Source organism: Electrona antarctica (genome assembly GCF_951216825.1).
Source record: "Electrona antarctica genome assembly, chromosome: 2".
Taxonomy (NCBI): Eukaryota; Metazoa; Chordata; class Actinopteri; order Myctophiformes; family Myctophidae; genus Electrona; species Electrona antarctica.
In genome coordinates, this window is record NC_136807.1 from 5,070,155 (window position 1) to 5,085,890 (window position 15,736).

At 43.4% G+C, this 15,736-nt stretch overlaps 1 protein-coding gene across 2 annotated transcripts in view; it reads left to right on the forward strand.

The window, feature by feature from the left end:
- rtel1 (regulator of telomere elongation helicase 1) overlaps window positions 1-15,736 on the forward strand; it is a 36,391-nt gene that overhangs the window by 9,867 nt on the left and 10,788 nt on the right. The window contains exons 17-27 of one of the 2 annotated variants that reach the window (XM_079521723.1): window positions 4,112-4,244; window positions 5,428-5,541; window positions 6,575-6,615; window positions 9,283-9,368; window positions 9,482-9,559; window positions 10,215-10,292; window positions 10,819-10,965; window positions 12,490-12,605; window positions 13,124-13,247; window positions 13,389-13,578; window positions 14,904-15,055. In XM_079521723.1, the coding sequence (XP_079377849.1) occupies window positions 4,112-4,244; window positions 5,428-5,541; window positions 6,575-6,615; window positions 9,283-9,368; window positions 9,482-9,559; window positions 10,215-10,292; window positions 10,819-10,965; window positions 12,490-12,605; window positions 13,124-13,247; window positions 13,389-13,578; window positions 14,904-15,055 (1,259 nt within the window). The remainder of the gene's footprint in view (window positions 1-4,111; window positions 4,245-5,427; window positions 5,542-6,574; window positions 6,616-9,282; window positions 9,369-9,481; window positions 9,560-10,214; window positions 10,293-10,818; window positions 10,966-12,489; window positions 12,606-13,123; window positions 13,248-13,388; window positions 13,579-14,903; window positions 15,056-15,736) is intronic. The other variant, XM_079521724.1, reaches the window with a different exon arrangement.

A 15,736-nucleotide genomic window follows, 5' to 3' on the forward strand; every position in this document is an offset into this window, starting at 1 on the left:
CACACAAACGGACATTGCTGTTCCTTGGAGTGGTTGCACCACTCAAAAAGACTTGTGTCAGAGTGGGATTGAAGAGTAAACTTTCATTTAAGAAGACAATATGACTCACGACTTAGTTAAGATGGTTTATTTGCAAGCTTTATCCATGGAGAATACACGTGCAGTTATGCAACCCACAGTACCCATACTGTGGTCTTATATACCCAATATTGCCCAACCCCTTAAGGTTCATGAAATGTCAAATCCTTCTCTATCCAATCACACACTTTGGTTATATTCTAGAAGCCACGCAGTATATTAAATATAGCTGATGTCGAAAGACCATATTACACTCTTGATACACAACTCAACTTAGAACATGATCTTTTGACCTTTCCATTTGCTCTTAGTCACCCTGTTGACCACTGCATGTGGTCCAATCATCATAGACATGTAGCATCTGAAAATAGCAGCTCTACTATCTTGACCAAAGACGGTCAGATTGATCCCTCAGAGCTGACGCTGGCAGGAGGATAAAGATTATTGGGCGCAAGGCCCTCTCTGCACCGCCTGTCATGAGGTCATGCTCTGATACACACACACAGTAGAGGCTTCTTTTAAGATCATACTGTGTTAAACATTATTAATCATTATACTACTTCTTTCTAGATAAATTCACATCAGGATGTTCAGCTATTTACTGTATCAAAGGAGGGGAAATAAAGTGTTGGGATGACATTGCAAGTCATGAAAAACTCAAACGTGAAAATGAACAAGAATTGAAAAAGGAATCTAACCACTTGAACCACCAGAACTCTTTTCTGGAGGGAACATAAATCCAGAGGGTTAAAATGTTGAAATTCTAAACGGGATTCCAACTAAAGTGTGATGAACTTAGATGTTTTGTCATGGGCAGGGGTAGAATTCCACTTAATAGATTTCATGATGCTTAACCCATTTTGGGCGGGAACCCCTTTTGGTGTTAGCATTATGTTATGCGTTAGCTATTGAAAAATAGCAGATCTACAAGCTCATAGCGCGCCACCGAGTGGCGCGCTACGAGCTTGTAGGTCTGCTATTTTAGAAAAATCGAAGAACGACTGACATAGAAACATAGCTTTTTCAGAAAACTGTCAGGATGTAGAAGACATTTTTAGAATCTGATCTCAGGTCAAAATGGGTTTAACAGGCAAAGTTTACTTTAGGGCAGTGATTCACATTTCCTACTCCTAGCTAGAATTACAATAACAACCTCTGGTGCTTGACCCATTGGCCTGGAATTTGACAGGGAATGTTATTGTATGTACTATAAAACAGGCCAATTATATTTTACAGTTATGTTCATCTGCAAATTTTCACCATAATAAACAATAAATAAACATTAAACAATAAACAATAAACAACATTTTTAAATTAATTTTAATTAATTTAGATCCACCAGGTGGGAACGGCTGTGGTCAGGGATAATGTTTTGGCTCTGTCTGTGAGCAGCTAACTCCGGACACCACTTGACCTATTGACGTGCAACCTGTAATAACAATATCGTACCTAAGCCACTGGCGGGTGGGATAGGTGCATCCTCCTCACCACAGCTACAGTCACTGGTTTGAAAGGATGTGCGTGGGGGGAGATGACCACAGCAGTTCCTCAGTAAAGATGACCACAGCAGTTCCTCAGTAAAGAGTCATTTTGCCTGGAGGAAATCACACTCATTACACGTTAATGTAATTTCCAGTCAACAAGTTCCAGGTGAAACCAGAATGAGAAAACTAGGTTAATGCCTGAAGCTGACATCGACCAAGGTGAGCACCTTCTGAGGAGAGACTGACTGACTGCCAGCTGCTTTGGATAATTAAGGCACTTAAACAGCTGTTCCCCAGAATTTTTTGTATTTTGCCTGGCAAAGTACCTCCCCTCTACCAAGTCACCCAAAGGTAGGTAGCTGTCCTGGGTCCTGAAGTCTCTCATCATATGGTTCCTCCCCCTGGATTTAGGCAGCGGAGCGGCACTCCACAAAGTAAGTATGGTTAGGAAATCCCATTTTATCTTTGAAATGAAATGAATATCCGTTTTGGTCCAAACATTTTATTTTTAACAAATATGCCCAAATATGGAGATGACTGGCATCATACTTGTGATGTCAGAGTACTGCAGGAACTGATGGGAGGTTATTCCACTCCTCGGGAGCCCAGATAGAAAATAGGCTAGGATGCTTGGAGTGTTGGCCAGGGTGTCATAGGGAATGGAGGGCCACATGTGACTGTTAGTTGATCTGTAGCCTCAGAGACGGCAGGCGTTTCGGTTTCACTAGAAAAAGAAACGCCTGGGCAAACAAGCCACATTTCCTGGTCTAGGAGTGGGAGTGAACTACAGTGCAGAGGGGCGTCGCTCCAAATGCTCGCTCCTTGATTGCCTTGTAGGTCTTAATCACTCAGTGTTTTGAGCTGGATCTGAGCAGCAACCGGAAGCCAGCAAAGCAAGTGCAGAAGAATTTGAGAGTGTGAACGGGTGTGCTGTTGAAATCTGGATCAGTTGAAGGGGTGCGAGAGAGCATGCCGCCAGACCTGCAAGTAGGGCATTTCAATAGTGAAAATAAAACAGAAGAGAGATGCATTGAGTTATTCCATCAACTTTCACATTTCAAAGTGTTTCCTACTGATGTCATATCAAGACTACGATATCCTATGATAAAACCACACAGGAATTTGAAGACTAGTATGTACTTGCATCAGACATTTAATTTAGAACGCTTGACAACTACTCAAACAAAGTAGAATTTAAATCGAAACAAAATGAACCTCGATCTCAGATACTAATTTCTAGTTTCAGTTTTTATTTTAGTTTGTCCTTTCCATTTCCATTGAAAAGTAATATCCTCTGATAATGGACAGTGGACACCAGCGTCCATTGTAATAAATAATATTTTCCTTCACAATCTACCACATTGTCCTACGTACCACAGCTGTCAAAAGTACTCCTTTCTCCTGGGTTTTAACTTCCGGATTTGAATTTCCAAGAGGAGGACACAAACGCAACATCCACATTTGATTGGCCAAGCTTTGTGCGACAGTGCACTAGTGACTAGTGACTAGTCAGTCAGCGCTATAGATTAGTTTCCCAATTCCCCCGTAGTCTCTGTCACAGCTGATACTGGTTGTTCTTAGGGAAGGTGTAGATCATGTTGTCATCACAAAGACATGTTTTCAGACATGTTTACATGAGTGTAATGAGTGTAACTGATTGCTCAATATGCTCATGATAACACTTAAGTAATATCTGTAATATCTTAACTGTGGGTGTTGTGGTATGACTGACAACCAGAAATCCACAGTGCTATCCTTGTTCAATTTTAAGGACAGTATGGGTACAGTATGGGTATTTAAGCCCATTGACCAGATGCCAACCAACGCTCTCGGTATAGAGGGTATGCGCATGCTTAAAGTGAATGGCAGATCGACTGGCAAAGTGAGTGTCAAAGTGAATTTAATGTTGATTAAAGTCATATAATGCAATCAAATATGACTTATGTTTGGATGTATGGGCTGTCAAGGCCATAAAGTAGTTTTTTGCCTCTCGGTAGGCATTTCCGCATAACTTCCTGGTATGATGATGTCACACGCATACCCTCTATCTCCAGCGATCTCAAATCCCCAAGCCCATTGACTACAGTGTGTGCCACGCACGGTATATGTTACTACTGGTTAACCCATTTTGGACGGATCACGGGAACCCCTTTTGGTGTTTTAAGCATTTAGTTATGCTTTAGCTATTGAAAAATAGCAGATCTACAAGCTCATAGCGCAGGACCGAGTGCCGCGCTACGAACTTGTAGGTCTGCCATTTTTGAAAAATCGTGAAAATGCGGCACACATCTTTGAATTCTTTAGTGAACGTTTTTAACTCAAATATTTGCTTCTGGGGGGGTCCCTGGAACAACATATTTTGAGATTGGGATCGGCGGCCAAATACAAAAATGTTTGAGAACCACTGACATAGAAACATAGGGTTTTTCAGAAAACCATCAGGATTTAGAAGACATTTGTAGAATCGTCCTCAGGTCTAAATGGGTTCCTACTGTGTGCGTGTGCGAGTGTGCGCGTGTGCGTGCGTGTGTGTGTGTTTGTTTGTTTAGGCAACGTTCTGAGTTACTGGTGCTTCTCCCCTGGGTTCAGCATGGCAGAACTAACGCGGCAGGGTGTGCATAGCATCATCCTCACCAGTGGCACCCTGTCTCCTCTGTCCTCCTTCGCCTCTGAGATGCAGATGTAAGTCCTGGCGTCCCCCATCACTTCCCAAAAACTGTAGTGTCATCATGTAATGTAAAGCAACTATCGATTATCTCCTTAGAATTATTATCAATTACCTTTTCCTCTGCTGTACCCTCATGCCCCACAGTCTTTCCTCTGCTGTACCCTCATGCCCCACAGTCCTTTTCCTCTGCTGTACCCTCATGCCCCACAGTCCTTTTCCTCTGCTGTACCCTCATGCCCCACAGCCCTTTTCCTCTGCTGTACCCTCATGCCCCACAGTCCTTTTCCTCTGCTGTACCCTCATGCCCCACAGTCCTTTTCCTCTGCTGTACCCTCATGCCCCACAGTCCTTTTCCTCTGCTGTACCCTCATGCCCCACAGTCCTTTTCCTCTGCTGTACCGTCATGCCCCACAGTCCTTTTCCTCTGCTGTACCCTCATGCCCCACAGTCCTTTTCCTCTGCTGTACCCTCATGCCCCACAGTCCTTTTCCTCTGCTGTACCCTCATGCCCCACAGTCCTTTTCCTCTGCTGTACCCTCATGCCCCACAGTCCTTTTCCTCTGCTGTACCCTCATGCCCCACAGTCCTTTTCCTCTGCTGTACCCTCATGCCCCACAGTCCTTTTCCTCTGCTGTACCCTCATGCCCCACAGTCCTTTCCTCTGCTGTACCCTCATGCCCCACAGTCCTTTTCCTCTGCTGTACCCTCATGCCCCACAGTCCTTTTCCTCTGCTGTACCCTCATGCCCCACAGTCCTTTTCCTCTGCTGTATACCCTCATGCCCCACAGTCCTTTTCCTCTGCTGTACCCTCATGCCCCACAGTCCTTTTCCTCTGCTGTACCCTCATGCCCCACAGTCCTTTTCCTCTGCTGTACCCTCATGCCCCACAGTCCTTTTCCTCTGCTATACCCTCATGCCCCACAGTCCTTTTCCTCTGCTGTACCCTCATGCCCCACAGTCCTTTTCCTCTGCTGTACCCTCATGCCCCACAGTCCTTTTCCTCTGCTGTACCCTCATGCCCCACAGTCCTTTTCATCTGCTGTACCCTCATGCCCCACAGCCCTTTTCCTCTGCTGTACCCTCATGCCCCACAGTCCTTTTCCTCTGCTGTACCCTCATGCCCCACAGTCCTTTTCCTCTGCTGTACCCTCATGCCCCACAGTCCTTTTCCTCTGCTGTACCCTCATGCCCCACAGCCCTTTTCCTGTTACTCTGGAGAACCCACACGTGATTCAAAAGGACCAGATCTTTGTGACCATTATCGACCGAGGCCCAGATGGCGAGAAATTAAGTTCAGCCTTCGATAGGCGGTAAGTATCACTAGGTGTGTTTACAGGCCATACTGTATAGACCAGTGGTTCCCAAACCTTTTCATGTCAAGGACCCCCAAATGAACACTAATTAGCCCCGCGGACCCCCATTTTCAATCCGTTTAATTTTAAGGACCCCTAGTTTGACATGCATTAGTCTACTGACCCCCATTTAATAGCATTTATATCTCTGGGACCCCAATTTATATGATAAAATCAATGCTTTAACTCTGAGAGCGTACAAATGGACCCGTTAGGGTCCATTTGGTTCCATTTGTACACTCTCTGAGTTACAGACCCATAAGGGTCCATTTGGTTCCTAATTATCATTTAGCTGGGTCCCCCCTGGAACTCTCTCAAGTACCCCTGGGAACCACTGCTATAGACAGTATACACAAAGCTCTGTTCACTGTGAATAATCTGATTTGAGTTGATGGCTCAGTCCAAGCATTAGCATATTAGAAGGAACACAATGTCCACCAAGGTTTAGATGGATTTGTTTGTAGTCTGTAGCAAAGTTTATGGCACCATTGATTCAGTCCAGCCCGTTTTACAATCACAGTCACTTCCAAACTGTTGTTTAACTGTACAACACTATCTTCTTTAAGATGTGCATATATACTGCATACTGGCAGATGGGTCTCATTCCCATGATGTCATGGCAATGAATCTTTTATGTGATGTATTCCCATGCTTTTTTGTTCTTGCTTGTCGCTCTGGATTAAGAGCGTCTGCTAAATGCCTAAATTGTAATGAATAAAGCCTTCTTTGAAGATAACACTATAAATGAAAGAGCTTTTTGTGGTTACGTATTACACTGCCGTCATGGTGTTGAGCTGAATTGGTAACAGATACTTAATGTGTCAACTAGCACTTTTGAACAAGCATGCTTGCTTGAGTTCACTGAAAGAGATGTGTGTTACTTTGGAATGATCTGACATCCAATTCATGGAGTGTAGGCTACCTTAATAAGAAACGATACAATGATATGTCTGTCTGTCTGTCTTTCTTTACTTGTTTTTTCCTTCCCCAGGTTTGTGCCTGAAAACATGGCTTCTTTAGGATGCACTATTGGTAAGATAAACCACTAATATATGCTAGTCTAGACATATTAAACCCTGGTTCTACGCAAATGCCGTTTCCACCTAACCCAAATCTCCGCTATTTCCTGTTTGACAACATTCAGCTTTTGTCACGTTAAAAAGGTCTTTCAACACCAGAGGTGTGATGAATAAACAACACGAACATTTGGCAGCGAATCAAACTATTTATACAGTTGATGCCTCATTCATTCAGGTTTATGCCTATATTTACAATGAAAAATCTATCTAGTTTGAATAAAACATTTAATGGGTTGTGTCATCATATTTGAGGTCTGTGGATGTACTCATTGATTGATTGATTGATTGAAGTATTTATTAACAGTTTGCAGAATTACAGTACATTTCAAGCACAACTCAATACAAAAACTGTTAACTGTGAGTGGACGACCCAATAAACTAAGCATTACACTTGTTTACGAGAGGGTCCACCCGGGTCAATTCATCAAATGTCAAAAATGTTTTCAGGTGAATTTATCACATGAAAAGACATGTGTGGAGACAGTTATATAATCAGTGGAATAAAGACCAGTAGTAGAATGTTTAACGAACGGTACAGTATTTCTTGTACATTACTAGAATTTCGCCGCCCTTCGGGCGGCTCATCCTAGTTCCGTTGCAGCGCAATGGGAAGAAGGAAATTGCGAGATTTGACAGACTCCACTTCATGTTTCAGCTGTGTTTTTAAACCCAGTATTGTGCCCTTCACATGTATTAACAGATGGGTATTATTATTATTTGTTGTATTTTATTTTCACATCAAAGCAAATTAAATTAATTTAAAATAAGCACACATGAAACTGCTTTTTACTGTTTTGGTTTACTTACAATAAGTTAGTGTTTTTGGAAACCAAAAGATGTTGAGAATGGAGCAGAACATACTGTAGTATGTTTTTGTGGGGACCTTGACTGCATTATAGTAGGCCTACAATATTTTGGATTGCAGTGAGCCCACATTGTTTATTCGGGAACAATATTTGTAGTTACAATGAGGGCTACATGAGCCGAAGGGAGAGAAACACGTCGCCTCTCTCCAGTCCGTGCGTATGTTGCTGCTGGTGGCTGAATAACAACGGGTCGCAGCGGTGACTGACATAAACGCACAGTTACAAATCAGAGGCACTTCAATAAGAAAACTCAACTAATAACGCTGGTGTGTGTTAATCTGCCCGATGCTGACGTTAGTATATAATGTTTAGATTGTTTTCCTCTTGTACATGCGTTTGTGGGCACAGTGGCAGGGGGTGATAAGCCGATTTGTCCCATGGTGTGCACTGCAAAACATGCTGAAATGAAACCCCACACACACACACACACACACACACACACAGTCACTCAGTCACAAATCCTCCACAGTGTGATTACGTGTCTGCAGTGACACTGATGCGAGGTTACAATGAGTCCGTGGTGTGGTGAGACTGGGAAAGGAATACATCGCGGAAGAGCTTGGCATCCGACTGCGCGCGTTGTGTCGATGAGATGGGCGCGTTGGGAAATACCGCGGCGAAGCACACTCGCCTATTAGTTTGCATTGCATTTGCACAGTGCGCTCAGTGCGATATTTGCGAACGTGGCCGTTGTGTGTGTGTGGCTGGCTGCGTGGGGATCGCCATGTGAGGGGGCTAGGCAATAAGGGGCCTGTGTTGCATGTGGAGAATTGTGTATGTGAGTGTGTGTGGTGTAGCCGAAGGGGGTGTTGAGAACATGAGGGGGATGTAGCACAGCAATCGGTGACCCCTACATTAAGCTGTGTTGCTCCCATCATGCAGTGCAAATGCGTGTTGTAGCAACCGTAGCCAATGGGAAAACAGGATGCAGTGTTGCCAGGTCCGCGAATTGTAAGCGAGTTGTAAGTAGCGTGTTGAATGGCATTTTTTCTGGGCTAGTTTTCATAGACCTGGCAACAAATTAGGCGTGTTTGTGTTTATTATTGATATTGATGTTGTTTGTGAGTGTGGACGGGAGGCGGCTTTAGTGGCAGTGCAATGACAGTGTTTACGCGGGTGTTGTTGAATGGGGTCGTGCGGCGCGACATGAGGAGATAGCCGTGGATCGACGCGGAGGGTAAGGCTGTGTCGTGTTAGTGTGTTGTTGCAGTGTGTGTTGCAGCGTGTTGCAGTGTGTCAGTGACGTAGTAGCTGGTGCCTTTTGTTCCTGTGCGTGCGCTTGGGCACATGTTTTCAAATGTATAATAGATATTTACAGTCTTTCCCATTTAAAGCCATACTGTTCTTAACTTCTTTGTTACAAAGAGCCATGTAAAAGATGCTTTAACCCATTTTGGACGGGAACCCCTTTTGGTGTTTTAAACATTATGTTATAATTTAGCTATTGAAAAATAGCAGATCTACAAGCTCATAGCGCGCCACCGAGTGGCGCGCTACGAGCTTGTAGGTCTGCTATTTTTGAAAAATTGTGAAAATATTTATTTCAGAAAACTGGAGGATTTAGAAGATTTTTTTTTTAATTTCGAGGTCAGGCCTAAAGGCCTAAATCCATCATATGAAATTATGGCCAGTGTTTGTCTGTGTGTCACCGTAGCTAACCTGTGTCTGTGTCACCGTAGCTAACCTGTGTCTGTGTCACCGTAGCTAACCTGTGTCTGTGTCACCGTAGCTAACCTGTGTCTGTGTCACCGTAGCTAACCTGTGTCGGGTGGTTCCTCATGGTCTGCTGGTGTTCTTTCCATCCTACCCTGTCATGGACAAGACTCTGGAGTTCTGGAGAGTGGGTAGTCCTCAAATCAATTCATAATACATTAAATTCAGCTTGTTGTTGTTGCCAGTGCTGATGTACTAGATATTCTAGATGACTGTAGCTAACATGTCGTCTTCCCCCAGGCAAATGGACACGCGGGGCGCATTGAAAATATGAAGCCCATGTTTGTCGAGCCCAGAGGAAAGGGTACCTTCACTGAGGTCCGTTTGGGTAGATTTGTTTTGTCATCTTTCAGACTGTGGCGACTGAAATGTGTTTTATGAAAAAGAGAGGGAACCCGCACACTCATATGCTCCAAAAGATAAATTTATTGACGACGTTTCGAGCCACGTTTCTTTATTGTATGTTGTATATATTTGAATTGTTGCCTAATTAATAATACCTGATTATGTGAATCACTCTTAGATTCTATAATAATCATGATGTCCTTTTTGCTTATTCCACTGTTGTGGATTTGAGAAATGTGTAACACTGTATTTAATGATATTTCATTAATTGATCTAATGACCTGTTGTGTTGGTTCCACCCACTGACGAGTAACGTGACCCGTGGGTGTCTATTTAAGTGGCAACTTGAGTTTGACCAGATGAAGAGCCTTGGCTCGAAACGTCATCAATAAATGTATCTTTTGGAGCATATGAGTGTGCGGGTTTTCTCTCTTTTTCATATGTCATTTTTCGAACCCAGCACCTCCACAAAGTGATGTGCGTATTTTACTATAGTGACTGAAATGTGTTTAAAATGCCTTGGTCTACGTCTATGAAAAGTCTGACTTTGCCTGAGTCGGGTCTGCAAAATACTGACATGTGAATATCGACAGCAACAAGTGACCTCACTTCCATACCCCACTTATAGGTGATCGATGGATATTATAACAAAGTCAAGGATCCCACATCCAGAGGGGGAAGCTTTTTCGCTGTGTGCCGGGGAAAGGTGAGGTACATTTCTTCATCATATTGTAATTTGTTTGTTACATCTAAATATGTCATTGTGTGTCTTAGTGTGTGCACTGTGCAATCCCAAATGATATGTCAGGTGCCTGTAGGGTGTATTTACAATTTGTGTGGGTGGATGGTGTCAATCGTTTTATGTAATTCTCACCATACCTCTTACCTGCCATCATGGAATACTCAATAAGTTTGACTCACTGATTGTAAATAACTTCTGCAAAAAAGGCACAACTTGTAATAATAGAATCTATTGCTATAGCTGTCATATCCTCATATATCTTAAAAGCAGAACTCAACAATGGCGTGTGACTGTGTGTGGGCGTGCGTGCGTGCGTGCAGACCAATTTTAACAGAGTAATATTGTGGTGTTTTATATACAGTAGATGTCATGACAACATGGACAATGTCCTAGTGTGAAATTGGTTGAAAAGAACAGATCATGGTGTTGGGTGGCTTTATTATACACAATTAAATTCGATACACTACCTTATTCACTTCTTGTGTTTTAGGCAAGCGAGGGACTGGATTTTGCTGACACTTATGGGCGAGGCGTCATCATCACCGGTATGCCCTTCCTCCCAAAGATGGAACCCCGTGTGCTCCTGAAGATGCAGTTCTTGGACGAAATGTGCAGAAAGAAGGTTCCTGGGGTGAAGGTAAAGCCTGACGCTGTTTCAAAATCATTTGTATAGTTTTTAATCGCTGTTGAAGTCCCAAAGGTCTGTGCATTCCCACATCGGCAACCAATCATCTGCATCATTCATGGGCAACTGGCGGCCCGTGGGCCACATGCGGCCCCCACCTTCACTTAATGTGGCCCTCAGCCTCAGATAAATTTCGGAATACTGATATGTTATTGATTTCAGCTGTTACAATTCCAAACATGCAAACATGACCCGCTTTAATTACTTACAGTCTAAATTAGCAGCTTGCTTAGTAGTATTACAAATGATGTTATTGTCTTTTTTATGTCCAATATATTTGTATTTACCGGTAGATAAAATGATACATTTTCAGGATCCCAATTAAAAATAGCAAAACATTATTCAGGATTTCAATTCAATATATAGCAAAAATAGCCGATCTACAAGTTCAAAACGCGTCGCGATGCGACGCATTTTGAACTTGTAGATCGGCTATTTTCGCTACGACATGCATGCAATGTGGCCCCTCTGGAGTGAGTGTGTAAATATAATGGCCCTCTCCATGGTCAAAGTTGCCCACCCCTGATCTGCATCATCAGCATAGTAATGCAAACTAGAAAGGTGTGCTCAGTGTTGTGCAGTCTCAATGTTTGAATGGATGAAGCAACACACGTGTCCCGGGCGGCACATTGGATAGTACCACGCCATAGCCCAGCAAGACACGTGTCCCGGGCGCCACATTGGCTAGTACCACGCCATAGCCCAGCAAGACACGTGTCCCGGGCGCCACATTGGCTAGTACCACGCCATAGCCCAGCAAGACACGTGTCCCGGGCGCCACATTGGCTAGTACCACGCCATAGCCCAGCAAGACACGTGTCCCGGGCGCCACATTGGCTAGTACCACGCCATAGCCCAGCAAGACACGTGTCCCGGGCGCCACATTGGCTAGTACCACGCCATAGCCCAGCAAGACACGTGTCCCGGGCGCCACATTGGCTAGTACCACGCCATAGCCCAGCAAGACACGTGTCCCGGGCGCCACATTGGCTAGTACCACGCCATAGCCCAGCAAGACACGTGTCCCGGGCGCCACATTGGCTAGTACCACGCCATAGCCCAGCAAGACACGTGTCCCGGGCGCCACATTGGCTAGTACCACGCCATAGCCCAGCAAGACACACTGTATATTCCATAGCATGCGTGTCTGAGGTTATTGATACACAAAAATGACATAGTTGTTGTTGATCGATTTGAAACGTATTCCGAAATTGAGTTCCTTGGCCTGCTGGCCGCGGGCACAAGACAAATACCCTTTTTGCTGTTTTCAAATATGTTTTGACACAAATGTTTTATAGTCATGATTCACCAGGAGCCTAGATGGCTTCATTCCAGGCTTAAAATAACAAATATTAATATTTTTGGAAATCTCTATGGGCCACAAAATGTCCGCCACTGCTATGCCCTAAAAGGCCTGAGAGGACTGAATGATTCTGACTTGTCCCTTTGTGATTATGCCACGTGTTCAACATCCAGTACCTGTCTGGGCAGGACTGGTACCGACAGCAGGCCTCCCGGGCCGTCAACCAGGCCATCGGCAGAGTGATTCGTCACAAAGAGGATTTCGGTGCCATCTTTCTGTGTGACCAGAGGTAAGGATGATAAAACAAATAATGGCAAAAATTAGTCGTAAAATACTATGGGCAGTATTATGCGTGTCTTAAGTACCAGGTATTATGACTTAACTTAAGACCTGGAGGCGTGGTCAATGCTGTTTGGCCACTCAGAATAGCCAAATGGCATTGATCACGCCTCCAGGTCTTAAGTTAAGTAATAAGACCTGGTACTTAACCCATTTTGACCTGAGATCTGATTCTAAAAATGTCTTCTACATCCTGACAGTTTTCTGAAAAAGCTATGTTTCTATGTCAGTCGTTCTTCGATTTTTCAAAAATAGCAGACCTACAAGCTCATAGCGCGCCACTCGGTGGCGCGCTATGAGCTTGTAGATCTGCTATTTTTCAATAGCTAAAGCATAACATAATGCTAAAACCAAAAGGGGTTCCCGCCCAAAATGGGTTAAGACACGCATAATACTGCCCTATGGTTCTGCATTATTTACACATACTGTACACATCCATTTGTAATTAATTAATAATTCCCCATACAGGTTTAAAAATCATGATGCCAAAGCACAGCTTCCTAAATGGGTGAGACCGTATGTGCGCCAGTACGACAACTTTGGGCATGTGGTGCGCGATGTCGCTCAGTTCTTCAAGGTGGCACAGAAACTGGTATGTGTTTACTGTTGTTCTTACATGATAACGCATATGGCTAATTCTTGTTTACTGCTCCCAACATTTAACGTTTCAAGTGGGAATTTCAAGTGGTCTTATTTACTAAGTCTCATTGTGTGTGAATGTATTATGTGACAGAGGCCCCTTGCGGATAATAAATCTGACGTTAAGAGCTGTAAACAAGTACAGTCTGCAGAAACCCAGCCTTCGACCTCCACAAGTTGCTCATCCTCCCTGAGCTGGCAGACCCAGAAGGCCAAAGTGCACAATGACCACGTTCCCAGTCTCAAGAGGAGAAAACTGAATGACAGTAAGGGCATTTTATCAGGTATTTGACCAATCTGGGAAGAAATGTCTTCACCAATGTGTTTTTAAAGGTGTCTAATAACATGTACTAAAAGTTTGAAATTCAACTCCTGTGGTACATTTGAGTTATTAGCATAATATGTGACCATACCATTAACATCCTATATAAGGCAAGAATTTCATCATTCTTTAAGTAGCATGTGACATATGAAACTAGGGGGTTTTCATGATTCTGAATCCATTCCAAGCATTAGTTTTGCACAAAAAACACTCCTTGGGAGGAAAACAGCCATAGCCGTCGTCACAAATGTGATGAGGTCAGCACATTTGGGTAAGTGGATATGGCCGAATTTAGCCCAATGAGTGTTTTTTGTGCAAAACTAATGCTTGTAACATACTACGGCGGTGTCAGCTGAAAACACTCTGCAAGCAGATAATTGGAGGTGCCTACTGTACACCAGTGGTTCCAAAAGTGGGGTCCAGGGTACTGTAAGGGAGTTCCAAATGGACCCTGCAAAATAAAAAAAGAATTGGACAATAAAATAAAATAAAAAAATCATCCTTTCTTTCAGATGGACAGGGCACGGCCAAGCTCTGCGTACAGTATGAAACAGATGTTTCTTTCTTTCAGATGGACAGGGCACGGCCAAGCTCTGCGTACAGTATGAAACAGATGTTTCTTTCTTTCAGATGGACAGGGCACGGCCAAGCTCTGCATACAGTATGAAACGGATGTTTCTTTCTTTCAGATGGACAGGGCACGGCCAAGCTCTGCATACAGTATGAAACAGATGTTTCTTTCTTTCAGATGGACAGGGCACGGCCAAGCTCTGCGTACAGTATGAAACGGATGTTTCTTTCTTTCAGATGGACAGGGCACGGCCAAGCTCTGCGTACAGTATGAAACAGATGTTTCTTTCTTTCTTTCAGATGGACAGGGCACGGCCAAGCTCTGCATACAGTATGAAACAGATGTTTCTTTCTTTCTTTCAGATGGACAGGGCACGGCCAAGCTCTGCATACAGTATGAAACAGATGTTTCTTTCTTTCAGATGGACAGGGCACGGCCAAGCTCTGCGTACAGTATGAAACAGATGTTTCTTTCTTTCAGATGGACAGGGCACGGCCAAGCTCTGCATACAGTATGAAACAGATGTTTCTTTCTTTCAGATGGACAGGGCACGGCCAAGCTCTGCATACAGTATGAAACAGATGTTTCTTTCTTTCAGATGGACAGGGCACGGCCAAGCTCTGCATACAGTATGAAACAGATGTTTCTTTCTTTCAGATGGACAGGGCACGGCCAAGCTCTGCATACAGTATGAAACAGATGTTTCTTTCTTTCAGATGGACAGGGCACGGCCAAGCTCTGCATACAGTATGAAACAGATGTTTCCATGCAGAGCTACCACAGGAAACCAGCCAGCTTAATGCACGCCCTAGACAACAGCGACCAGCCTAAAAGAGACCCAATGCACTCCTTTGTGGGAGAGGAGAATGTAATGTTTCTTTATTTATTTTTAAATTTTTTACAATTTTATTTATACATTTTCAGGTTTAAAGACCCCATTCAAAGGAAAGAAAAGAATGAATAATAATAATACACTTCGCACAGAAACAAAAACAAAACGTACACAAATGAAAATAATACAATAGATCACAGTTATGTGCATACATACTGTTAATGATAAGTGAGAAAAAACGGTTGCCACATTCTGCCGAATACTTTTGTTTTAAGAGAAACGTCATATCTTATCTTTTCCATTTTGCAGCAGGTTGGTCAATTCTGCTAGCCATACATTAAAAGAGGGTACTTCCACTCCTTTCCAATGGGTCAGAATATTCATTTTTGCGATAACCATGCCATATTGTATAGCTTTATGTTGGTAATGAGTTAGAAATGACAGGTCTTGAAAGCCACCCAGAATAGCACAATAGGGGTCTGGGGTGTTAACATAGTCAACTAAAAAATCCAAAATGTTGTTAGTTTGGGGTTTATTTTTATTATAGGTTCATTATAGGCATAAACCTATTAGTCAAAAGTCAAAAATACAGAAATTAGACGATCTACACACTCACACACATGAGCAGTAGCTGCATCATGCTAGAAACCTCTGAATCCTATTTGTGTCATGTTGACATCATCCCCTTGTTTATGATTTTATCTCCCTATTTGACCA